This window comes from Rana temporaria, chromosome 11, assembly GCF_905171775.1.
Source record: "Rana temporaria chromosome 11, aRanTem1.1, whole genome shotgun sequence".
NCBI classification, from domain to species: domain Eukaryota; kingdom Metazoa; phylum Chordata; class Amphibia; order Anura; family Ranidae; genus Rana; species Rana temporaria.
This window is the reverse complement of record NC_053499.1, coordinates 103,690,563-103,718,362: the sequence shown is the minus strand read 5'-3', so window position 1 is coordinate 103,718,362 and position 27,800 is coordinate 103,690,563. Positions and strand designations below refer to the sequence as shown.

The window sequence follows — 27,800 nt, the reverse complement described above, 5'->3', positions numbered from 1 at the left end:
GTCTCCTGTAATGCAAATTGAATGCGGGAAAACCTGCTATCAATTTGCATAAGTGTGAACCCAGCCTTAACCTTTATTAACCACAAAACAGATTTGGCTCAAAATTATGCTGGAAATATTAGGGCTGCTTTGTGTCTAACAGCCAATAAGCGACTCCTGTTGATCTGGGAAGATCACGTCTGGTCACCATTGGCAGGTTGTTCATCTTAGAGTGGGTAACCTCTAATTACATGGAAAAAAAAAAGTAGCCATTATGATAGAATATATACATTGTCATTGGCAGCACAAATCATGTGCATAAAAAAAGAAAAAAAAATTAGATCACATCATTGTACCTATGGTCAAGTTGAACTTGAACACTTTGCAACTTATACATAAGTATGAAAGAAAGCTAATGATTTCAAAATGTGGTGATAAAAACCTTAATGTGTTCCTAACATATGCATTCACTCATATTAGTTAAATTCCCCATTTAAAATAACCTTGCCCACTACTTATTTCCACAATTATACAGTTTGATAGAAAAAAGTTCATTTTTTTTTTTTTAAGTTATTTACATAGTCAGATCTTGCACAACAAGACAAAATAAACTTTTAAACAGCGTGTCTCTGAAAAAAGGTATAGGTATGTGTGTATACATTTATGAACATATATGCACACAAACAGTCCCTTGCCTAACATTTTTTGTAGAGGACCAGTGAATCTTGAAAAGGGCATGTTTTTAGTAGAAATCAAGGTTTTCTAATAAAATGACAGTTTTACAATTTAAACAAAGTAGTAGGCAACATATAACTTAATTGTCATTTCTTCTCTAAAGCGCATACATATTACATATGCCTATTACCATTTAAAATAGAAAAGATTGGCTAAAATGTGCATCCTTTGAAAGGTGGGGGGACTTTACTTGTCACCTGAGCTGTAACAGGCAACAGTGAAGAGTCCCTTGAAACATCACTAAGCTACCAACAACCCCCAATATGTCCATGATTTCCATTTTTGGTCACTCAAGGAATTTGCCCCAGCCACCACTCTATAGGCATGGTAAAACAGATATTTAAAAATTAAAATGAAGCAACCAAAACAGAAAAATAATCCCCATAAAATAGATGAGACTTTAAACACAGCCATGATCAGCTAAAATCAGAAAAAGCTGTGAAACCATCCATTATCACCGATCCATCATGCTCAAAATCATCTCTGGAGTAAGGTCGCCGTTTGGAGCTTCCACTGTGGGAGGAGGTGGAGGACCCGCTATCACACCAACTGCCTCCATATCGGTCTCCTTCTTCACTTGAACTATGATGTTTTCAATGTCCCCTGTTGATTGATCCTCCACTTCAATTACGGTTGCAGCTGAAATGTGAACTCATTATTAATATACAAAAATTATAAAGATAAGATTATAGCAGTAGTACTATGACTTAAAGTGTATCTAAAACCAAAAATAGGATTTCTGCCTTACCTGTAAACTTGTGACAGTACACTGCCGAAGAATCTAACTGGAGATTGGGCTGTGCACTATCAGAGGTATTATATTTATAGACATACAGTAGTTTTATATGCGGCCACCTTGCCCACACTATGCAGCAGTTTTATTCTTATGCGGCAGCCTTGTGTTTATTTAGAAGCGGACATTTATCAGTTTTCTATGTATATTAAATGTAATAAAGTATTTATTTTTTTCTTTAAAATTAAAACATGTTATACTTACCTGATCTGTGAAATGGTTTTGCACAAGATCCTCCTCTTGCTTTCTATGGGGGTACCCGAGCTGAGCCGCAACTCTGTGCCCATTCAGACACGGAGCCATGGTTCGGCCTCGCACCCCTCTCCTGATTGGCTGACTTTGATTGCCAGAAGCAGGAGCCAAATGATGCCACCGCTGTGTCTCAGCCAATTAGGAGGGAGAGTCCTGGATAGCCAAGGCACTCATGGACATCGCTGGATAGAGATTGGGGCTTAGGTAAGTATTAGGGAGGCTGAGGGGGGGCTGCTAAACAGGTTTTTTATCTTAATGCATAGAGATAGAAAACACTTCTGGCTGCTGAGCCCTGACACCATGGTCAGTTTATGTGCCTCAGTCATCTGTAGCTTTCCTCTGTCCTCCTCTCCCTTCCTGCCTGCGCTGATCTGCTCCCCTCCATATAAGCACAATGACATTCTTACTATATTAATGTCCCCCGTGTATGTTTTTTTTTTTTTAAATGCCACCGTGTACCTCATTTTATAGGACAGCACACACATGACCAGCAGCCTCTCCTTCTCCTCCTGGCCGACGTCAGTGGGGGTTGCCCACTGCAGCTGTCAGATAGAGAGAGGAGAGGGACGGCCGGTCACGTGAGCATCGATCAGCACAATGAAATGAGGTACACAGAAGCATTTTTTTTTAAAACATACACTGGGGAGATTTTTTTTAATATAGCAGAGGGGATCGTAGGAATATTATTGAGTGGCTTAAACACTTTAATATCACACTTTATTTTGGATTGATATACACATTTACAGCAAATTGGTAAGATGCCCCCACCAATCTCTATATATTTATGGTTTGTGTCAATTTATTTTTATTTCTGAACTAGGTTACTGGAACTATGTATATATTTATTTTTGCATTTGATACGATTGCCAAGGTGTGGTAATATAGCCCCTGAAGAAGCCAATCAATTGGCGAAACATGTCGGGCTTGTTATGCCAAGAATACCACCTATTGTAGATCATGTATGCGACTATCCAAAATTGAATGATCCAACATTTTTAACAAATCTTCAATGTTTTTTTCTTACATTTTGGTTTTAACCAGTGCCCGATGGGCTCACGCAGATAGGCTCTCCTGGGCGAAATCCTGTACATATACAGCTTTTCCCAGCGGGCGTGTGAGCGCTACACAGCGGGAAACCCGATGCGCGTGGCTGGGGGTGTCAAGTGTGTTCCCTCACAAATCCCTGTGCTGTCAGAGGAGAGAAGACAAAGTAGAAACAGCGATCCGTTATCTCTCCTAGTCACTCCCCTCCACACACAGAACACCGTAAGAGAACACACTTGATCCCCCCCCCCTAGTGTTAACCCCTTCCCTGCCAGTGTCATTTATACAGTAATCGCTCTATAAATGTCAATGGTTCCATAATGCGTCAAGAGTTTATCTGTCCTGCAATTTTAAGTGGCATTGTGACAATCACCACCATTACTAGTAAGAAATAAATAAAAATGCCATAGAAATTTCAAATCTTTCCTATAGTTTGAAGACGCTTTAACGTTTGTGCAAACCAATCAATATACGCTTATTGCGTTTTTATTTTTTTACTAAAAAATATGTAGAATACATATTGGCCTGAACTGATGAAGAAATTTGTTGTTATTTTTCCAAATAAGTTTTATTTATAATTTTTTTGTTATGGTCAAACATAATGCATTACATGTAAACAAACGGGAAAGTACAGATCTAAACAGAGCTGTTAAAATGTGTTTTTTAAAAACATTTTTGGGGATACTTATAGCAAAAAAATATAGTTGTGATTGACTGATTGCTACCCCGACGCCCCCCCTTCTATGGACATGAAACAGTTAAAGCTTACAGATCGTCACAATGTTGTATTTTGCATACGCCTTGCCTGACAGAAGTGCCATTAAATAAACCGAGAAGCAGGAAATAATAAAAGAAGTAACTTTACACTGAACTGTGTGCGTGTGTCACTTCATATCAAATTTGGCCAGGAAGCGGATATAAAAAGCCAGACGGTTCGGTCCAAAACATGTATATTATGCTGTTCCTGCCCACAAGCAGATAATTACACTTTTCAAGTGAACTGTTAATCATTCAGGAGTGTATTTATGACTTACAGCTGTACATGCCCCTTGGATAGGCAGAAAATATGCAGCATGTAATCATGACTTGTCTGTACCCGTTCCCAAGCCAGTACTCGCACACTCATGACCCACTGTTCTGTCTCCAAGGCCTATCCGACCGGTAAGCACATGGTAATGGCTGCTCTTCCTGCCTACAATAAACAATAGGCTAGACTTTGAGCAAACCTGCGCCCTTTAGTGGCTGGGGAAAAAACAGCAGCCTGTGTGAGCAAGAGTACAAGCACGAAAGCACGAAAGAACAGCACACAGCTCCCAGTGGCCACTGGGAAAATAGACAGTCAGATCACTCTCTTAATAGAGACACTGCAAACAAATGCAGACTCGCCATTCCTCGCTGCAGGGTACTGCTGGAATATCACAGGGACCCAATCTTTACCCATCACGGCGGGTTGGTGTCACTGACTTGGACCTTATACAGCGCCCTGCCAGAGCAAACCTGTGGCAGCAATGTGACCAAGGTGCTGGATCTCAGGGCCCAGCTCTCCTCAGAGAAGCATTACAGGCAAAACCTTGTTCTTCAGTGCCAAAGCTCGGGTACCATCCACTTTAGCCTTTGTTTTGGCTCTTTGAATGGATCTGACAGCATAGCTCCCTGACCTTGTTCAAGCCATCTATGGAGCACTCATTAACCGTGACAAACACCCTACACACTGGCAAAAAAACTAAGGTACTCCCTGTATGGGAGGGGTTATATAGGGAGGGGACTTCCTGTCCTGATAAGGCCAGTCAGTGTCCATCACCTGAAGGTGGGCATATAACCCATATAGTAATTACTATAGTGCTCTGTGTCCCATGATGTACCAGAAAGAAACATACATTTTCTGATGCTGTGACTTAGGTGATTGGCACCTTAAAAATCCCTGCTCTTTGAGCATCCTTTTCATGTCTTGTTTAATATGCCTATGAGAGCTCCTTTGACCAACCTTACTTATTCTTTGGAGTGCATCACAGGAGTTCCCAAACTGTTTGGCACCAGGGACCTTTTTGTGGCAGTGAATTTGTCCAGGGAACGAGAGTGGGGGATTGGGGGTTCATATAGATCGATCCTCAGTACAAACTCGCATCACAAACACCCTTTTTCACAGCACATTCCCTTTTCATATCAGTGTCCACAATCCCCCCTCCTTTACACACTTCCCCCTTTAACCACTTAAGGACCACCCCACGTACATATACTGCTGCAGGGCTGCCCTTTAGCACAAAATCACGTACCTGTGCGTCATTTCCTCCATCAGCTTTGGGGGAGCTTCTGCTGTGATTGGACACAGCAGGAGCCAATGAGCACCCGTGACTGTTCGCTGGAGAAACAGAACAGAAAACAGAACAGAACGGCAGTTCACCTATGTAAACAAGGGAGAGATCTGCGATTCCTGCTAATCACGAACACAGATGTGTCTCTTCCTTGAGTCATCCCCCACACAGTAAGAAAGCACACCCAGGGAGCACATTTAACCCTCAGATTTGTCTGCAGCAATGTCACAGTGCTGCTAAAAATCGCTGATCGCCGCCCATTACTAGCAAAAACAATAAAAATAAAAAGTCCATAAACCTAGCCCATAGTTTGTAGACGATATAACTTGTGCAAACCAAACAATATACGCTTTTAGGGATTTTTTTTTTTAACAAAAATATGTAGCAAATACAAATGGGTCTAAACGGATGAATTGCATTTTTACTTTTTTTTTTATTGAATGCTTCTAGAGCAAAAAATAAAAACTGCAGAGGTGATCAAATACCGCCAAAAGAAAGCTCTATTTGGGCGCAATTTTTCCCCCAAAAAGTAATGCAGTGCCGTACCGCAAAAAAGGGCTTGTCAGGAAGGGGGAAAACCTTCAGGAGCTGAAGTGGTCAAAGCAGTCCCACAGAATCCCCTTCATATCACAGTGCCCCCTTTACAATGCAGTCCCCATTATATCACAGTGCCCCGAGCAATCACAGATAAACACCAGCCCCCCCCTTGCAATCATGGCCCCTCCTTTCCTCTCTTACATCACTGTCTCCCCTGCACAGTCCTACCTTTGGCAGGGCAGAAGCAGTTATCAGCTTATGTGTCCACTCCAGAGTCACCTGCCCCACTGACACCCCCCCCCCCCATTCCCGATGGGCTGCATGCTCGGATATTGAATTTGGGGATGGTGCACACCCACGCCTTTATGGCGTGGGGTTTCCCCTTCAAGGTCCTCAGCACACAAGTCGCACCATGATGATGTGATTTCCACTCTAAACAATAGGCTTCCATAGGGAACCATTGATTTTTAATAGAGGCAGAGAAACGTGGCTAAACACGCATTTACGGTAATGCAAAACAATGATAAAAATTGATCCCCCCCCCCTGCCGTTGGTACTCGTTTTAATGTCAGTTTATCAGCTACAGTGTATGAACTCTCTATGATGAACCAATGCAATGTGATGATGGTTATTTGAGAAAACGTATGTCTTTTTGCACAGGTGGCATGTAGTGCATCATGTCAGGGATGCATGTAAAAACAAATGTGTGCGATCTCAGTTGATGGAAAGGCAGTCACTGCTCTGCTAGATTCTGGTAGTGTTGTGACATGAGTTAAAGGCGATTGTGTAAATCCTGCAAAGTTTCACCCTACCACTGTTGGTGTTATGTGCATATTGTAAGGGAAACTGTGTTCAAGGAAGGGGTGGATCCTTTTTCTGTAATGGCAGGGGGCAGGAGGAGCCGTAATCCTGCCGCCAGCTTGAGAATAATGAAGAAATCATCTCTGACTCCAATAGTGAGCAGAATGTGGGGCCCGACTTAAAAGATAGGAAAGATGATTTTTGTACGGAACTACTTCGAGACACCACACAATACAGCCAGAGAAAACATTAAAATGATGGATAGGGAAACTGTTGAACCTAATGTTAGGGGTGTCTTTTCCCTACATGGCCCTTAAAAATAACTTGCTGTATCAGCTAGTAAAAGCAAGGGGAGGTGTGGTAGTGGTTCCCAAACCCCTGTCTGTCACCCATCTACTCTGCTTTGGTGCCTGCCCCTAACCTCCACCCGCCTCTGTGCTGGCCCCTGCCAGTATTCTTTGATATCTGCATCTAACCCAGACCAAAATAATCTCACTGGGTTATTTTCTCCTTGGTTTTCTCTATACCCAGATGTCCACCCACTACATGACCATGGGCTAAATCTAATACCATCCAGGATGGTATAGTAATAGTAATTCCACAGGCAGTGGTTACAGAGGGGAGCATCAATAATTTAAAACTATTAGATAAGCAGCTGAATGACCACAACATACAGGAATATACAATGCAATACTGACATAAAAATCACACTTAGGTTGGACTTGATGTACTTGTCTTTTTTCAACCTCAAATCATGCCCAGAGTGTCAGTATTCTGTGCTATGGCCCCATTTTTGCAGTTAGTTGATACCGATACCAATAATTGAAGTGCCCTTTGAAAGAAAGAATTGGCATGATCTGGTGGGGCCAATAGTAAAGTCTGCCTGGGGCCATCAGCACATACTGGACTGTGCCACACGGTATCCTGAAGCCATTCCCTTGCGTAATACCTGAGCTAAGACTATTGCCAAAGAGCTTATCCAGGTATTTAGTCTTGTGGGTATTTCAAAAGAAATATTACCGGCTCAAGGCACACCATTTAGGTCCAGAGTCCCTAAAAAATTGTGTAAGCTTAAAAACATTAAAAACACACTAAAAATCAGCACTCATGGCTCTCAGAAAATTCACTATGTACCAAAAGTTTAAATAAAAAGTCCATTTATTAGTGGATGCATTCCAAAAAAATATATAAATAAATTTGAATTTAGCATATATTGTCCATGTATGATCATAACGTACATATGGAATAGGTACAGTGTACAATGTACAAACAGCAAACAGCTACCATGGAGCACAGAGGATTAGGGTTTCCAGGGCTCAGAGAGCAGTTCCACGGATGGGAGAAAAAAAACACAACAAACAGTACCTTTTGGGGCTGACTATGTGTGAGCGGTGGTAGAAAGGTGGATGATCGGATCCTCAACCAAGCAAAGCCGTGCTCCCTGGATCACCCACACAGCTGATGGCTCACCATGGTGATGGATGGGGAGATCCTGAAGCGCAGACGGCTCTTTGAAAAAGCGCACGGGGAGCGAAACGCGTTGTCAAGGCTACTTAACCCCCCGCCTCTTCACCATATCTATTTTAGATTATACATTCAGCATTGGTCCATGAGGATTTTTATCATTATTTTTCTGTTACATCTACCAAAGCACACTAAAGTGGGTGGACTATTTCATCTTTCCCCACTAGAGTGCAGCAGCAGCAGTACATTCCTGTGCTCAAACAGCAGACCAACGGTACGGTCAGCTTTAGCATTGCTTATCCCCTCGGACGGTATTGGCGTCGCAGACAGGTGACGTCATACCATACGGAGGAAGCGTGTGGCTGTCTCCCGGACCCAGCTGTGCCCCGGTCAGCGCTTGAGGATCTCCCCATCCATCACTACGGTGAGCCATCAGCTGTGTGGGTGATCCAGGGAGCAGGGCTTTGCTTAGTTGAGGATACGATCATCCACCTTTCTACCACCGCTCACAGTCAGCCCCAAAAGGAACTGTTTGTTGTGTTTTTTTTCTCCCATCAGAGGAACTACTCTCTGAGCCCTGGAAACCCTAATCCTCTGTGCTCCATGGTAGCTGTTTGCACATTGTACACTGTACCTATTCCATATGTACTTTATGATCATACATGGGACAATATATGCTAAATTCAAATTTATTTATATTTTTGTTTGGACTGCATCCACTAATAAATGGACTTTTTATTTTAACTTTTGGTACATAGTGAATTTTCTGAGAGCCATGAGCGCTGATTTTTAATGTGTTTTTGATGTCTCAGGTACTTCCGGGTAATATATTTCTTTGCAGCTCTGGACTCTCCCATATACACCCATTCAAGGAGAGATAAGCTCCAAACGGTTCTCATTTTTAATCATACTACCATTGTTTAGCGCCAGTGTATTTTGTCGTGCTTTCAAAAAAGGTGAACAAAGTTTGAAGAAATTGGGATTTTTTTGCTGCCATACCTCATGTTTGCCATAGGAGAGGTACCTCAGGCATCTACGGGGTATTACTAGATGTCGCAAACAAACATGGGAGTGAGAGACCAAGCCTTCTAGAAGTGCCATTAAGCATATCTCACGATTTATGATAGAATCGTGGCTGTCATGCCACGGGAACATATAGAGCAAGCCCAGGAGGCCCAGAGAAGGGTTTATGAATCGGAGTGCCAAGAGCCGAACCTTTAACCCTGGTGAGAGAGTGCTGGTACTAGCCCCGCGGTTGAGAGTAATTTCCTAACAAAGTGGCAACGTCACTTTGAAATTGTGCAGAGTAGGGGAAGTAAACTACCAAGATTACCAGCCAGGAAAAAGTAAACCAAAGCAAATATATCACGTTAATCTCTTGAAACCTGGGAAGGACAGAGGACTGGCAAGTCCCAACACCCCAAAAAACTGTCCCCTGAACACCTGAGGTACCCATAACTGAAACCTTGTCAGTGGCCCAACATAAAGATGTTAAAGAGTTTGTGAGTAAAAATAGACTTTCTCTCACCTGCCCACAGTTATACAGCATGACATAATTACGGAACCAGGCGTCTGGGTAAATGCAAAGCCCTAAAGAATACCCGAAGCAGGAAGCAGTTGCAAATTAAAGAACATGTTAGAGTTGAAGGTGATAGCGGATTACCACAGTGACTGGTCAAGTCACATAGTGTTGGTCCCAAAACCAGATGAACTATAAGATTTTGTAATGATTTCGGGAAGTTGAACAGCGTGTCCAAATTCGATGCGTACCCAATGCCTCGGGTCGACGAGCTTGTTGACAGATTGGGAAGTGCCCGGTACATAACCATTAGTCAGATCTAAAGTAGCCATTAGCAGATACCCCTAACAGAATCTTTAAAAAAGCGTTTTCTACCCCCGAGGGGTCGTTTCAGTTCTTGCCTCATTCCAGAGAATGACGGATAAGACATTAAAACCACACGGCCAATAGGCAGCCGCCTATTTGGACGGTGTAGTCATCCACAGCCCAGATTGGAAATCTCATGTGCCCCGGGTACAAGCAGTAGTGGATTCCTTTAGGAAAGCAGGACTCACTGCCAACCCCAGAAAGTGTGCCATAGGCTTGGAGGCGGCTAAATACCTTGGCTACGTTATTGGTCGAGGGCTGTTCAAGGGTCAGTTCAAGAAAATTGAGGCAATATAAAGGTGGCCCTAACCAATAAATAAGAAGCAATTTTGTGCATTTCTTGGGATCACAGCATACTACAGGCGTTTTATACCCAATTTTGACACTATTGCAGTCCCAATGACAGATCTGATGAAGGGTAAAGGGTCAGTCATGATTAAGTGGAACCCTAAAGCAGAGAAGGCCTTATGTTGAAGCAAGCTCTGTGTGTTCAACATGTGCTTGTGCCCCCAGAGTTCACAAAGGAGTTTGTGGTACAGAAAAGACACCTCTGATGTGGGACTGGGTGCTGTACAGATCTGAATCAGACGATGAGAAACACCCAGTGGTCTACCTGAGCAGAAAGCTGAACAGACATGGGAAAAACTATGCCATTGTTGAAAAGGAATAATTAGCTATCAAATGGGCCTTGGACTGTTGAGGAGACTAAACTAATCACTGATCATGCCCCTCTCAAATGGATGCGTGATAACGAGGAGAAAAAAAACTGTCTAGTGACAAGGTGGTTCCTTGCTCTTAAAAGGGTTGTAAAGGAAAATGTTTTTTCCCTAAATAGCTTCCTTTACCTTAGTGCAGTCCTCCTTCACTTACCTAATCCTTCGATTTTGCTTTTAAATGTCCTTATTTCTTCTGAGAAATCCTCACTTTCTGTTCGTCTGTCTAACTCAACACCGTAATGCGAGGCTTTATTCCTGGTGTGGAGAAAGCCTCTTGAGAGGGGAGGGGGCGAGCAGGCAAGTCAGGAAACTCTCTACTTTGCAGATAGAGAAAGGAGCTTTGTGGTAGTGGGCGTCTGAAATTTCTGCTCGCTCCCTCGCCCCTCAAGAGGCTCTCTGATGAGGTAAGTGATTAGGTAAGTGAAGGAGGACTGCACTAAGGTAAAGGAAGCTATTTAGGGGGAAAACATTTTTTTCCCTTTACAACCCCTTTAAAGCATTTAAGTTTACAGTGGAGCATAGAGCTGGGAAACTTCAGAATAATGCAGATGCCCTTTCCCATATTGTCTGGTGGGGACAGTTGCTCAGCCATAGGGGCTTGAGAAGAGGGAGGGGGGATACGTGGCATTATAAAAGGCAAGGTGATTGACGGACCTTATGTTTCACCTTGCATGCGGTCATTTGCAGAGGAGGAGGAATCCGGTCTGGGTTTTACCAGGCACCTTACTTAGCAGGGTGGACTCTGATATTGCGGTCCACCAACAGGCGGTATAAATTAAGCAGGACTAGAGCAAAGGATTGCTCTTGGCCCAAGACTCAGGAAGCTAAAAACCTGAGAGAGCTGCGTATGTAAAGTTTGCTTTGTGAGAGAAATAAAAGGTTTGCATTATCTTTGTTTTGTGGGTGACTGGGAGAAGCCCTTCACCTCCGAGTTAGGAACCTGCAATGTTAAGTTAGTGCCTGGATGGCAAGGATTTAGTTTAGTTTGTTTAACTTTCATGCAACCTTTTAGACTACCCTTTTCCCAGGGAAGGTGATCCCCCTGAGCTGAATATATATATATATATATATATATATATATATATATATATATATATATATATATATATATATATATATATATATATATATATATATACATACATACATACATACACACACATACATATATAACAAATAAAAAATGAAAAATTGGGCGTGCAAAATTATTCAGCCCCCTTAAGTTAATACTTTGTAGCGCCACCTTTTGCTGCGATTACAGCTGTAAGTCGCTTGGGGTATGTCTCTATCAGTTTTGCACATAGAGAGACTGAAATTTTTGCCCATTCCTCCTTGCAAAACAGCTCGAGCTCAGTGAGGTTGGATGAAGAGCGTTTGTGAACAGCAGTTTTCAGTTTTTTCCAGATTCTCGATTGGATTCAGGTCTGGACTTTGACTTGGCCATTCTAACACCTGGATATGTTTATTTGTGAACCATTCCATTGTAGATTTTGCTTTATGTTTTGGATCATTGTCTTGTTGGAAGACAAATCTCCGTCCCAGTCTCAGGTCTTTTGCAGACTCCATCAGGTTTTCTTCCAGAATGGTCCTGTATTTGGCTCCATCCATCTACCCATCAATTTTAACCATCTTCCCTGTCCCTGCTGAAGAAAAGCAGGCCCAAACCATGATGCTGCCACCACCATGTTTGACAGTGGGGATGGTGTGTTCAGGGTGATGAGCTGTGTTGCTTTTACACCAAACATAACGGTTTGCATTGTTGCCAAAAAGTTCATCCAGAGTGATCATGGGCCTCTTGGCTGCATCTCTGATCAGACTTCTCCTTGTATGAGCTGAAAGTTTAGAGGGACAGCCAGGTCTTCGTAGATTTGCAGTGGTCTGATACTCCTTCCATTTCAATATTATCGCTTGCACAGTGCTCCTTGGGATGTTTAAAGCTTGGGAAATCTTTTTGTATCCAAATCCGGCTTTAAACTTCTCCACAACAGTATCTCGGACCTGCCTGGTGTGTTCCCTGTTCTTCATGATGCTCTCTGCGCTTTAAAAACGGACCTCTGAGACTATCACAGTGCAGGTGCATTTATACGGAGACTTGATTACACACAGGTGGATTCTATTTATCATCATTAGTCATTTAGGTCAACATTGGATCATTCAGAGATCCTCACTGAACTTCTGGAGAGAGTTTGCTGCACTGAAAGTAAAGGGGCTGAATAATTTTGCACGCCCAATTTTTTTTTTTATTTTTTTTTCATTATTGTGTCCCACTTGTTGATTCTTCAAAAAAAATTAGTTTTATATCTTTATGTTTGAAGCCTGAAATGTGGCAAAAGTTTGCAAAGTTCAAGGGAGCCGAATATATATATATATATATATATATATATATATATATATATATATATATATATATATATATATATATATATATATATATATATATATATACATACATACATACACACACACATACACACACATACACATTAGGAATGTTTATGACTGAATTTGATCTTACAGTGGCCTATAGTCCTCTTTTTTTACCCACTGGGTTCACTATAAACAACGTGTTATGCATATGCTTCGTTTTGGCAGATATTTGAAGTTTTGGCTCAGAGGAATGTTTGTCTAGTCTTGTGGAGTCCCCCCTATACCTTTGGATACAGATTCAACAGCACCTACCCAGTATTTTTCCTGAGGAAGCGAATATCTAGTGAAACGCATCGACGAGCGAGTAAGAAGGCATCATTGGGTCAAACTTTTCTACTAAACACACTACAAAAATAATTTTTATACCTAAATACAATATTCATAACTGCATTATTGGGTAACTGTGTCCATATAGGGTGTTGATCGTATGTTTTTTTAATCATGTTGTAATAAAATTTATAATTAAATGGGTTTTCCTCTCATATGTGCCCACAAAGTCCACCTATTTGAGTCTCTCAAACCTTGTATATATATTTTGGATGTTGGCATGGTGAGGGTCCTCCCTTCCCCCGTAGGGGTGTTCTCACTTTTGTTGCCAGTGGTTTAGACATTAATGGCTTTGTGTTGAGTTATTTTGAGGGGATAGCAAATTTACACGGTTATACAAGCTGTAAACTCACTATATTACAGTTGCCTAACTACTTGCCGACCAGCCGCCGTATAACTGTTATACGGCGGCAGGTAGGCTCCCCTGCGCGAGAGCACGTAGATATACGTCGGGCTCTCGAAGCGGCCACTAGGGGCGCGTGCCCCCCCCACTCGTCTCTGACTCCCGTGTGTGTGCCCGGAGGGCGTGATCGCCGCCGGGCACCCGCGATTGCTCGTTACAAAGCGGGGAACGGGAGCTGTGTGTGTAAACACACAGCTCCCGGTCCTGTCAGGGGAGAAATGCCTGACAGTCTGTTCATACAATGTATGAACAGCGATCAGTCATTTCCCCTAGTGAGGCCAGTTAGAACACACCCAGGGAACATACTTAACACCCCTTTCCCGCCCCCTAGTGTTAACCCCTTCCCTGCCAGTGGCATTTTTATAGTAATCCAATGCATTTTTATAGCACTGATTGCTATATAAACGCCAATGGTGCCAAAAATGTGTCAAAAGTGTCCGCCATAATGTCGCAGTACCGAAAAAAAAAACGCTGATCGTCGCCATTACTAGTTAAAAAAAATATTAATGAAAATACCATAAAACTACCCCCTATTTTGTAAACACTAACTTTTGCGCAAACCAATCAAGCGTTTATTGCGATTTTTTTACGAAAAATATGTTAGAAGAATACGTATCGGCCTAAACTGAGGAAAAAATATTTTTTTTATATATTTTTAGGGGGATATTATAGCAAAAAATATACATTTTTTTCAAAATTGTTGCTCTATTTTTGTTAATAGAGCAAAAACAAAAAACCGCAGGAGGTGTTCAAATACCACCAAAAGAAAGCTCTATTTGTGGGGAAAAAAAGGACGCCAACTTTGTTTGGGAGCCACGTCGCACGACCGCGCAATTGTCAGTTAAAGCGACGCAGTGCCGAATCGCAAAAAGTGCTCTGGTCTTTGACCAGTAATATGGTCCGGGGGTTAAGTGGTTAACAGACACCAGAGTGTTTTAATGAATTTCTGATACTGTAATCTCGCCATGTCTCTCCAGATTACAGTAACGGGGCATTTGCCACTGTTCAAAGCGTTTGTAGATCACTTCTACTTTTGAGAAGTTAAGCAATCTGCACTGCTCCAAAAACAGGCACTCAGGGGAAAGATCTTCTCTGTGAATGCCGGAGAACTCAGCAGTGGATATTTTCCACTGCTTAATAAACGGACACCTCTATTCAAACTTGAAAAAAAAAAAATGGCTTCAGATACACTAACCTAAATCATAACCATGGGCAATATTTAAAATGCATTAAAATATTTAATTCCAAAAAGTACTTCACTTCTTCACTGAATTATGCAACACAAACTTGAGATGCAGGCTTGATGTTCTGGCATCTCTCAAAAATCGCACACTCCACAGAGCTACTGCCAGAAAACATGCCAAGATGTATTCATCATGCCTGTTTTTATCTATGGCGCATATGCAAACTTTTACAGAAGTGCCAAACGCTTATTTAAAACACTGCCAAGGCTTTGTGCAGAGGTTCAAAGCATACATCTGGGGTAACATCCCTGAATAAGGAAACATAAGTGTGGGTGGGGAATTAGGAGGAAAATGTTTGTTTTATCACCAGAACTTACTGTGTTTGTGTTGGTTAGCTTTTCCAGGTGGTCTTCCTCTACGTTTTTTTGCAGGTGGAGGCATTGGAGTAAGAGACTGTTCTGCATTATGCTCGTGTTCACCTTCTATCTCAACTGGAAGCTCATCCTCTTCCTCATCATCTTCATCCTCGTCATCAAGATCTGGTTCAGCATTGTCGTCTTAAGAATAGAAAAAAAAAGTTTTATTTTGATGGGAGGGGGGGACAGGGTAGATATGGCACTTTAAATAACTTAATTCAGAAGACCAGCTTTTCCTTCCCAAAACAAATGCATTGTGTATGCAAATTAATCACAACCCCACTGTCTTTATGTGTACCTTACCTTTTTTAGCTGTAAAAAGCAAGTTTGTGTCTGATGTCACCACTCTTGTTGGCTGAATATCAAATCTCTGCGACTTCCAGTTTGCTTGCTTTACCAAAGAACAATGGCTAACTGCAAGTCTACCAAAGGAGGACTATGAGAGGGTATAATGAAGGTGTTATCTTCATATGTAAATGATTCAAGTCACAAAGAGCAGGGCCCTGGGAAGGAGGGATCCGAGGGGTGGGACTCACTGTTCACACTGGTCTGCATATTTAACTGGGCAGGTTAGCATCCAATTATGATTCATTCAATCCTGTCCAGCAGCAGAACAGGCTGTGTATGTTGGGGGGTTTACTTTTGAGTGATGCTGGGATCTGTGAGGTGGGACTTGGGAGGTTTAGGTTCTTCCTGTAGGTAGGACTGGGCAATGAACTAAAGTGTTTGTTCACCAATGCCAGAACCTTGCAGAGCAAAATAGGCAAATTGGAAATTTTGGTGGGAGAACTAGGATTGCATTGGTATTGCTAAATCTTGGCTTCATTCTTCATGACTGGGCTATTAATATTCCTGGCTAGGCCCTATTTAGAAAAGACAGGGTAAAATGGAGGGGTGGTGGTGTCTGTCTCTATGTGAGAAGTGATCTTAACCACTTGCTTACTGGGCACATATACCCCCCTCCTGCCCAGGTGAAATTTCAGCTTTCGGCACTGCGTCGCTTTAACTAACAATTGCGCGGTCGTGCGACGTGGCTCCCAAACAAAATTGACGTCCTTTTTTCCCCACAAGTAGAGCTTTCTTTTGGTGGTATTTGATCGCCGGTGCGGTTTTTATTTTTTGCGCTATAAACAAAAACGTGCGACAATTTTGAAAAAAATACAATATTTTTTACTTCTTGCTATAATAAATATCCCAATTTAAAAAAAAAAAAAAAAAAAAAAATTCTCAGTTTAGGCCGTATTCTTCTACATATTTTTAGGCCGTATTCTTCTACATATTTTTGGTAAAAAAAAAAAAAAAAAATCGCAATAAGCGACTGGTTTGCGCGAAAGTTATAGCGCTTACAATATAGGGGACAGAATTATAAAATTTTTTTTTTTTTACTAGAAATGGCGGCGATCTGCGATTTTTATTGGGACTGCGACGTTATGGTGGACACATCGGACACATTTTTGGCGCCATTCACATTTATACTGCGATCAGTGCTATAAATATGCACTAATTACAGTATAAATGTGACTGGCATTGAAGGGGTTAACACTAGGGGGTGAGGAAGGGGTTAAATATGTTTCCTATAAAGTGTTCTAACTGTGGGGGAAGGGGGGTGACCGATCTGTGTCTCTATGTACAAGAGACACAGATCGGTCTCCTCTCCAGAGACAGCACCGCTGTCTCTGTGTGAGCCGGCAATGACAGATGATCTCATATGTTTACATATGAGATCATCTCTCATTGGCCGCACAGATCGCATCGCAAACGGCCACTCTGATTGACCGTTCGCGGCGATCTGTAATTGGCTGTGTCCAAGGGACACGGCCAACACAGATTTTCCCCGCTGCGCGCTCTGGAGCGCGCGCGGGGACCGCCCAAAGGGGCGGACGTCAATTGACGTCCTGTTGGCTTTTGGGATCCGCGCTGTAGCCGTCAATTGACGGTAGGCGGATCCCAAGTGGTTAAAGAGAGTGTGAATGAGGACCTAGTTGAAGTATGTGCTGAGGCTGAAGCATTATTTGTGGAACTGAACATGGGTGTTTACACTACAAAAGGTAATCATTGGAGTTTGTTTATAGTGCCACCCAGTGTTAATGCGGAGGTGGATAAGAGCCCACGTCAGAGCTCAAACCAAGCCATGAAGTCCAAGGAAACTACAAGACAGGATTTTATCCACACAGAACTGGGGAAGGGTACAGAACATTTTCTCCAGCATTGAAGGTCTTATTGAGCACAGGGGCCTCCATAATTCGTACATAGAGGTTTGGAACCACCAGGACTCTTCCTAGAGTGGGCTGCCTGGCCAAACTGAGCGATCTGGGGGAGAAGGGCCTTAATTAGGGAGGTGACCACGTACCCGATGGTCACTCTGACAGAGCTCCAGCGATTCTCTGTGGAGAGAGGATTACCCTCCAGAAGAACAACCACCTCTGCAGCACTCAACCAGGCCTCTATGGTAGAGAGACACAGCTCAAGGCACACGACAGCCCACCTGGAGTTTGCCAAAAGGCCCCTGAAGGACAGTCTGGCGAAACAAAGATTGAACCCTTTGTCCTGAATGGCAAGCATTGTGTCTGGAGGAAACCCAATTTAACATCTCTGGAGAGATCTGAAAAGGTGGCTGGCTGTGGATCGACACTCGCCATCCAACCTGACAGAGCTTGACAGGTCCTGCAAAGAAAGAATGGGAGAAACTGCCCAAAAATAGGTGTGCCAAGCTTGTAGCATCATACCCAAAAAGACTTAAAGCAGGGCTCCACCCTAAAGTGGAACTCACGCTGATCGGAACACCTAAAGACAGGTATTTGCACCCACTTCCGGCCACACAGTTTCGGGTTTTCTGTGGGCAGAACGTCCCATCCCGTTGTGCTCTGGAAACACTAGGCTCCCAGAGCACAGCGGGAGCCAATCAGCGGCGCAGCGCAACTCGCGCATTCGCCATAGGGAACCGGGTAGTGAAGCCGGAGCGCTTCACTTCCTGTTCCCTCACTGAGGATGGCGGGGGGAGCAGCAGAGTGACGAGCGATCGCTCGTCCTCTGCTAGGGACGGCGCTGGACTCCAGGACAGGTAAGTGTCCTAATATTAACAGTCAACAGCTGCAGTATTTGTAGCTGCTGGCTTTTAATATTTTTTTTTAGTGGCACATCCGCTTTAAGTCTGTAATTGGTGCCAAAAATGCTTCAACAAAGTATTGTTTAAATTAGATCCCATTAATTTGCTCTACCATCACAGCATTATGTTTACCTATAGTCAGGTCAGTAAATTTCTTTTTTTTTCTGCTCACAGTAAAATGGCAAGGCCAACTTCTAGAGTATGGAAATATTTTCCACAGTGCCATTTCTACTGAGAGCAAAGTGGAAATTTTGAAATATAAGAAATATTACCCATCCTTGCATGCCAAAAGGTGCCCTTAAGACATAAAAAAAATACTTTAAGGCCCCTTTCACACAGGCGTTCCATATGCCGCTTTTCATCCATCCATGGACGGATGAACGGACATACATGTATCTCTATGGGATAGAGGATGTTAGCAGATGATCATCCGCTGACAGCCGTCTGTTAAGCCAAGCTACGTTTTTTTAAGATGAAAAAAACAACGTAACAGACGAAAAATGGATGTTAGCTGACAATCCGCCGACATCTATTTTTTTAACCCTTTTTTATCCTCCTCATTAAACACACTGTATATAGCTAGTTGCTAAGGAGTGGGCCTGGAAGCCAGCTGCCGTGTCCTTAACCACCTCAATACTGGGCACTTTCACCCCTTTCCTTCCCAGACCAATTTTCAGCGCTCTCGCACTTATGCCGCGTACACACGATAATTTTTCAGCATAAATCCAGCCATGTGCCCCCATACATGCAGCCATGTGCCCCCATACATGCAGCCATGTGCCCCCATACATGCAGCCATGTGCCCCCATACATGCAGCCATGTGCCCCCATACTTTTTTTTTTTTTTAAAGCAATTTATTGCACATTAAAATCAAATTATGGAACAAAATATTTTTAAATATACAATATATATTATTCTGACACAACACGATTTCAGAAGTATCTGCATCAAAACCTCCACTTACTGATTCTTGGCAGTCTTCACAAGCAAAATGTCTGTCCTTGGAAACTGCACAGCCTGATTGTTTCATGGCATCTAAAAGTAACTTGGCATATGGACTTGTATCCATAGTAACATTGAGCATGCTGTGACACCTGGACATGGCTGGATGGTGTGTCTCCTTGTTCTCCCAGCTCTGCCTCTCTGAGAACACAGGGTACCCGTGTCCTACATCTGCCGACCTGCCTTCCTCCATGGGGCCCCCTCTGTCACCTTTACAGCTTTCTCATGTCCCCATCTGGCCAGGGGGCCGCCATGATGACACGTCCGTCCCCCCATACCTTGATGCCACCGCCGCCGCATGGGTTAAACAGCGTGCGGGGAATATCACAGCTTTCATTTGAATAGCTGTAGTATTCCCGCTGCGCCGCGTATAGACACTCCCCCTTGCTCGGGATTGGACAGATCCCGAGCAAGGTACAAGCGACTGGAGGAGAGGGAGTCACAGCGGGCGTCCCAGATGCGGGCCGAGATGTTCGCCAAGGGCCCACCGGTGGCCCCTTACACCACCCAGTTCCTGATGAAGGACCACGTGGAGAGCCTGCAGGACATGAGCAAGCAGGAGCTGATCCGTGAGTACATGGAGCTGGAGGAGTGCATAAGCCGTATGGAGGAGAACAACCACCTGAGGTCACAGCAGGCTGACCCCCCCCCAGGCTCCATGAACTGGAGATGGAGCTGGAGAAGCTCAAAGAGGAGAACCGGTGGCTGCGGAGGGAGCAGGGGGTGGCTGACCCTATGGGGCACCGATTCCCCCCCCCCCCCCCCGAACTCTGAGCACCAGTGCTACAGCATTTCAACAAATATAACTTTTTTTTTTTTTTTATGAATCTCCTGTGATTGTCACTTCAGAGCCATAACCTGCCCCCTCCCATAGCGGGACACCTAGACGGTGGCGCACAGACCCATTCGCCGTCTTCACACTGACTTCTGGTGACTCTGCAGATCGCACAAAGACTTGGGGACTGACCGGCGTGTGATCCGACGACCTGGTGGCATACCCGAGTCTGAAGCAGTTGCCAAGGGAGGTCAGTCACGCCAAACGTTAACGGACTAAAAGCTCTGAACCCGTCAACCCTACTGGACCAGGGAAGGTCCAACTGGGTTGCCGGAGCAGGAAGAAAAAGGGGGCCATTGTGAAGGATGATTCAGTTTAAACTCTCCCTGCTAGTTTAATGCTGTGTGTTAGATGAAAAGGTGATTTCATGTGTGACTCATCTCTCTGTGAGGACTGTTAATATGTTAAATAAGGCTAGCTTTTGAAAGGCCTTTAATTGTGTGATAACACTGTCTAAAACCTATTGATGCTCAGAGGTGTGAATAGGTGTCAAGCTGCATGCGGAGACGAAACGTCTGCCTAGGAAACTCAGTGTGTGAAGGTGGTTTGTTTGATGCCATTAATTAAGGAATGTGCAGTGATTAGACATGATAATTATAGGCCGGTGCCGACCTGTCTAGAATGTTTTAGTAATTAGCCTTAGTGTGCGATTAGGGGGGTGGAGATCTCATTGTTGCTTTAATGCCTGGTACTGTATATAAAGCTGAGAAGAAACCATTAAAGTCTGTCTGGTTCCAGCATTCAGCCTTGGCTCATGTGTGGATGATTCTGTGATGTTCTGTTATGGGAAGAAGGGACTGTTTGACGGGGATATCATTCTAATACCTTCACAGGCACTAAATAGGCCCTTTCTTTCTTATTTAGGATAAATAGACCAAAACCATTGGATACAAAATTAACCAGTTTTTTTTTAAATATTGGTAGGATCGTTGGGTAGTATTTGATACGTATCTGAATCGTCAAGAATACGATTCATCTCCGTAATGTAATTAGTCTTATCCATAATAACTATTCCACCCCCCTTATCGGCAGGACGCACAATAAGGTCCTTGCGGTTACATAGAGATTGATAACCCTCTCTAGGTATAGGGTGTTTATAGAATTTAACGTTTAGGGATTCAAGGTCCTTGAGAACTAGATCCCTAAAAACATTAACCGAAGATGCTACTGGAACTGAGGGGTTGAACAGTGAGGGGTTAGAAAGGCCTGAATGAACAGGCCCCGATGTTGCAGCTCGTTCCATAAAAAGTGATGTGTTAGAAATAAAATGTCTCTGAATATTGATTTTCCATTATACTATTAGATTTCAATTTTAGTACCCTTTTCATATATGTATTGTAAACCAACATGTATTCACACCTCATTTCGCTGCACAATTTTTTGTTGCATCGTTATTCAGGTGTGGGAGGTCTCAGTATGATACACGCTTCACAGCTCATATCATATGTATATATACACACGTTTATTTTAGTGCTGTCCGCCCATATACACTGATACACACACATGCAGGACATTTTAGATATATGAGGAATTTTTTGTACAACATGTAAGCACACTCACGATTATATTTATACACATACCCTCATTTAGATGTGAATATATGTACACTTATTTACGTCTACACAGTTAATGGTCACACTTTCTCACACATGAGATTTATTTCCATATTACTTTATGTACATTCAAGTGTCCAATTTTATTATTGTCATCTTTGTTTCGGTCTATCTGCATATTTACACCATCTACATTAAACTTCTAGTATTCATATGAATATTCTTAAACTCATATCCAAGGTTGGATGATTTACACACATATGAGCTAGGTGTCACTATATGAATGTATCACTATATGATTACGACTTGGTTCACCATGTCCTTTGATACATGTATTTTTTACATTTACTTTTTCTTATGTTCACTCATTTTGTAAAAATTTTGGAATCTATGTATGTATTTTGTGGGGTTAAATGGGGATGTGTGTTTCTACACACATATGGTTTACTTAATTGCCTTGATTTTTGGGAGTGCACTACTTCTTAATTAATTCTATGTTGCCGTAGGTTGATAGCTATCACATGTTTGTACTGCTTTTTAGTATAAATTTCATTGTATTTGAACCATTCTTTAGCCATGATTAAGCACTAATTCTGAGTGCGAAACGCATCGGCTGTCCTGTCTTTGTGGTTGCTGTGACTTAGCATGATCAGTTGAAAATAAAAGACAACTTTCTTTTTAAGTTATTCCGGAGTGCGGCTGTCCATTTTCCTTTCTTCAGTCTAAAATCCTTATTGTAGTGACTATCAGGACCTTGATAATCATATTGAGAATGTGGTCGCTGATAAACCATATGCCCACCTTGTAAATCCTGTAGGGGTAAAAACCTGTTGTGGTATACACAGGAGGGTAGTTGTAAGGGTGTGGGGCTGTCTCATACGCGGTCACATAGTCACCAGACCTCCTTGGTGACTCATGATAATCACGGTGACCCTGATTTTGATAAACAGGGGTTCCATGATCAGGTATGTTCCCTCTAGACCGACCCCTGCCCTCTTTCCTCCCTTGATTGTTAGGGTGATTCCTATTAGGGGTATCAGAACTAGGATGTCTCCCCCTTGGGGGTTGTCCTCTCGAGGGGGGTGGGGGTTTGGGGTGTACATGGTTAGACCGCTGAGTACTGGTTGGGTGCCCACCCGAGTGGTTGTCACCTGTATTGGACACTGGAGAGGATTCAGGCATGGCTGAAGCCACCAGACTCTTCTGCCAATTGAATACTGTCCCAGTTTTGTAGTCTCCAGCATCCCTGGAATACTTTGTGTTTTTTTTATCCCTATCTTCCTTCTCCAAATGTGACTGGAGGTTAGAAGAAAGGGAATTGTATTCAGTGGAATTCTTGAAGCTCAAAAGTTTATCCTTTAGCTCCTTGATTTACTTATCAAGAACTTGGAGTCTGGCTTTTTTTTCCAGGAAATCAAAAAACCAAGGAAGTTGGTACCTGCTTCATTAAAGTGAGTCCAGATCTAGGTCACCCTGTTGAGGCTGTACCTCCCATCTAAGGCTCCTAGGCACCATACCTTCCATTATGTATTGTTGTAGAAAAATAATATCCCACTGTAAATGCAGTTCAAAGACCAAGATCTTCTTAAGTCTGAAGAACATGCCCCCTAATTTGGTGTCTTGTCTATGACAGAAAAGACACAGTCAGTATTAACTGTACGTTGAGCTCTATAAATCAAAAATATCCATGATGAAAGGACAAAAAACAAATATAGATGAAAAAAAGAAGTGGCTGCAGTGAAGTTGATCTAAAGAGAATGTACCGAAAACAATATACAAAAATTATGTATACAATTCACCGCGCTACCTCAAAAGGCATATAAATGGCAGCCAACACAACAGAGCTAGATCAGTCCCGCAGGTAGGAGGCTGGAGGAGGCGGGAATGTGTGTGTGTGGAGGAGAAATGAATGGGTATAGGCACGGAACTGTAGTTCCCATTAGGCAGTGAAGTAGAAACAATGCACGAGCCCCGCAAAACAAGGAAGTGAGGAAGAAAGATGAAACAGGAGTAACGGAGGTGTACTTTCAGCATCCTTTTGAACAGGTATAGCAAACTTTATAATGCCAATCATGATGTTTTTCTGTATGAACTCCTTACAGACTATTTTAAAAGGAAAAAAATAAATTGTCTTTACAACCCCTTTAAGTCAGTTTAAAGCAACCCGAGTAAAAAAAAAAACAAACTCTCAACTCCTATTGTTTTTAATCAATGAAGTCAATCTTGATTTCTGTTTAATCTACAACGGCCATGATGCTGCATGTGTGATAAGTAATGCCACCAGCCATTGGATGGTTTGACAGTTTGGGCCAGAGCACAACCAATGGGACAGCTACAGTAAATTGATGGGTTTACTTCCACTTTAAATTTACTCTAATCAGTCCTAAAGTGTTACTAAACCCAGGGCACTGCATTCACACTATATCTGGTCTTTTCAGTACATGAAATTATTTGATATTTTAGTAAATATAAACAGCTAAAATACCTTTTATCAGCAGTATATAGCAGTCTTGTGATTTTCATTAGTTTCTGGACAGTGCTAATCACACACACTGTCCCAAGAAAAAAAAAAAAAAAACTCTCTAGCAATTCACACCAAACTGAGCATGTGCAGCCTGACTCCAAAGGCTCTGCCTTATCCAGAGGGGAGGATCTGTGCATACAAGATCAAGCAGCCTTTTTACACCCCTTAGGCTCTATTTTATAAACAAATCTTTTTTTTTGTCTTGTTCCTTAAACTTTACACCTTTAACATATATTTACACGTTTCACACAAAAAAATGTAAAAACAAATAAAATAAACATATTTCATTTGTAAATAACTTTCCAATGCTTTGTTCCATTGCTGACTGCTGAAGTGTAAACAAAAAACAGTTGTGATAGGCATCGGTAATTGGTATCGGTACTCGGGGGGGGGGGGGGGGGGGGAATGACATGGGGTAGGGGTACATTCAGGGGTCAAGTCCTGGGGAAAAAAGTGTGGGAACTCCCCCACCAAAAAAAAAATGATACGCTCATATGCATAATTACTAAACCGCAAGTTTTCTAAATCCCGCGATAACTCGCGGCAGACCTCCGCAATGTCTCCTGGGAACAATGACAAAAGCTCCCAGGAGACATTGCGGCATCGAGGAAGTGACGGAATACCTGCACACTACCTGATGAATCCATATACAGGAAGCGGCCAGTAACCAAGGATTACTAATGTTCGCCAGCCACTGACAGTGACTCGAGCTGGGCATCGCCGCTTAGTGAAGGATTGGCTCGGGCGGCTTGGCTGCTTCGGCTGCTCTAGTCCTGCAAAGGGAACCGAGTTCCTGCTGTGAAAAAAGTGCAGGAACTCCGTTCCCACGTGTTCCCGCAGGACTTGAGCCCTGGGTACATTCCACTTTTAGATACACTGGGAACATTAAATTCGGTGTAACAAAAATAGGATTTTTTGTACTCACCGTAAAATCCTTTTCTCTGAAGTCCATGGACGAACACCGCTCCTTAAATCTTGACAAGTGGGTTATGTTCCCTGTTTACAGGAGAGGACTAGGCAGAAACATGTTAAATACATGTTACATTAACAGAGTTGAACAGCCCCGCCCAGAAGGGCGGTCCCTCCAGACATAACCTTCCTCACTGCAGCTTGCAGCTTCAGTTCGTAACAAGCAGTAAAAACCTAAAAAGGAGGGGTGGGAGCTGTGTCCGTCCATGGACTTCAGAGAAAAGGATTTTACGGTGAGTACAAAAAATCCTATTTTCTCTTATCGTCCATGGACGGACACAGCTCCTTAAATCTTGACAAGTGGGACGTTCCCAAGCAGTGTGAAAAAACGAGGGGTGGGAAATATATCAGTAAAACCAATTTTAACTTCACCCCAAAACAAGCAGAGCTCCTCAACGGAGGAGGTGCAACTTTAAACAGCCGCCGGCAAAAACTAGCGGCTGAAAAAAACATAAGATACACTCACAGCAACCATATAAATTCTTGAAAAAGCGTGAACGGACGAGCAAATCGCCGCCTCGCACACCTGTGAGACCGACGCACAATGTCGGAAAAAACCCCCAGGAAGCACCAATTGCCCTGGTCGAAAGTGCCGTGACCGGAAAGGGGGGCCCGCCCCTTAGGAGCATAGGCCTGTATGACGGCCTGCCTGATCCACCGAGAAATGGTGGTCGACGAGACCGCCAGGCCCTTTTGTGGACCAGACGCCGACACAAAAGAGAGTCAGAAGCTCTGAAACGGAGCCGTAGTAGGTTGGTATACCCGCAAAGTGCGTACCACGCCTAAAGTATGAAAGATCGAAACCTCTTTCGGAAGAAGGGAAGGCCGCGGGCGCACCATCACCTAATCCTTATGGAAGATCAAGCATGGCGGCTTGCAAGACAAGACCGCCAACTCAGAAACCCCTCTAACAGAGGTAAAGGCCACTAAAGGGGCCACCTTCTGAGATAGTGTCAAGAGAAAATCTCTCTGATGTTTCCAAAAGGAAGGTTCCTGAAGAACCGAGAGCACCAGAGTCAAAAATCATGGGGGAAGAGATGGGCCAAAAAGGGGAAAGTATATGACACACCCCCTGCACACAAAAAAAGGGGACCAATCAGGGAACGGGCCGCAAAAAGGCCACTGAAAGAACACAGCCAAGGCTGAAATCTGCCCCCAAACGGTGCTTTAAGCAATTTTTAAATCCACTCCAAGCTTTAAAAACAGCAGGACCCTGAACACCGAGTACGTCCGTGGACGTCACTCCATCCCTTCGCACAAAGAGGTGCGACGGTAGATCCTCCGGAAGAAGACTACGGTGCCCTGTTGAGATGACCGAGTCAGACAGACCCCGGTCACCTAAAGTCTGGCTTCCAATAACCATGTTGAGCAAGTCAGTGACTGTACAACAGGAGGACGTATGGGACCTTGAGACAGAGGAACCTCCTGCCCTGGCAACCGCCAGGGTACCTCCACTACCAGGCACCCAATATCAGCGTACCAAGGACGCAGAGGTCAATCTGGAGCGATTAGAATCATCGGGATCTCCTCGGCCGAGGAAGCAACTACAATGGAGGAACGGCAAAAAATCACAGACCCCACAGGGCCACCAGCGCAACTGACGCGTCTGTACCAGATCACTAGACCTGGCCACTAACTTTGACACCCTTGCGGCGGAGACGAGCAGCCAGGAGATCCATGCCCTGTGATGCTCACCTCCTGCAAGGGAGCTGAAACACCCCAAGCACAAAGACCAGTCGCCCTGGTTCAGCATCTGGCGACTCCAGTAGTCCGCCTGCCGGCATACCTGATGCTAGACCGAAGCCACGGCCGTGGCGTTGTCCGGCTGAAACCAGATCGGTCGACCACAAGGAGAAGCATAGCCTGATCGCCTAAAATAGTAGGACAATGAACAGTAGACAGCACCTGGTATTTCCAGGTGGTCTCCCACCACGCACTAGCCAGGCCCGACCCTGGGTAGCTACCGAGACCAGACACATTCAGGGAGGTGTGGCCGTAGGTCCACGCAAGTCCAGGGACTCAGGGCCGACTGGACCCCCCAGTTTTGTGAACCCCCCAGGTCACAATCCGTGAGCTGGCATCCGTCGTAAACACCGACCACTGGAAGGAAGAAACAACTTCCCGGACCGAAGAGTCGGGGATCTCTGTCACCAACTCAGACTGACTAGGTGGCGCACAGGAATCTAATGATTTCAGAGACGAGAGATTTTTACCACCTGGACAGTATTTCCCCTGGAAAACCAGGGTGTGGAACTTGGCATACAGTACCGCCTTGAAGGAGGCTACCCACAGGCCCCGAACCAGCAGGCGCCCGGAGAGAAGACCGATTGTGTGATGCCAATATCTTCACCGCAGACTGAAGAGTGTGCAATTTCTCCAGGGGAAGAAGGACCTTTGCCACCGAGGAGTCTGGATCAATACTAGATACTCCAACGCTGAGTCGGAACCTAGCATGCCCAGGATTTGAACCCTGGGTCGCACACATGGAGGGCAGGCTTGCTGCCACTGAGCTATACCTTCTGGCCTAAACGTTTA

At 43.7% G+C, this 27,800-nt stretch overlaps 1 protein-coding gene across 3 annotated transcripts in view; it reads right to left on the bottom strand.

The window, feature by feature from the left end:
* Window positions 1–234: 234 nt before the first annotated feature.
* Window positions 235–27,800, bottom strand: part of CTCF (CCCTC-binding factor) — a 260,150-nt gene continuing 232,584 nt past the window's right edge. For all 3 annotated transcript variants that reach the window (XM_040328784.1, XM_040328783.1, XM_040328782.1), the window contains exons 10-11: window positions 15,237–15,416; window positions 235–1,353 (exon numbers count right to left, since the gene is read on the bottom strand). In XM_040328784.1, the coding sequence (XP_040184718.1) occupies window positions 1,169–1,353; window positions 15,237–15,416 (365 nt within the window). In that variant the 3' untranslated portion in view covers window positions 235–1,168. The remainder of the gene's footprint in view (window positions 1,354–15,236; window positions 15,417–27,800) is intronic.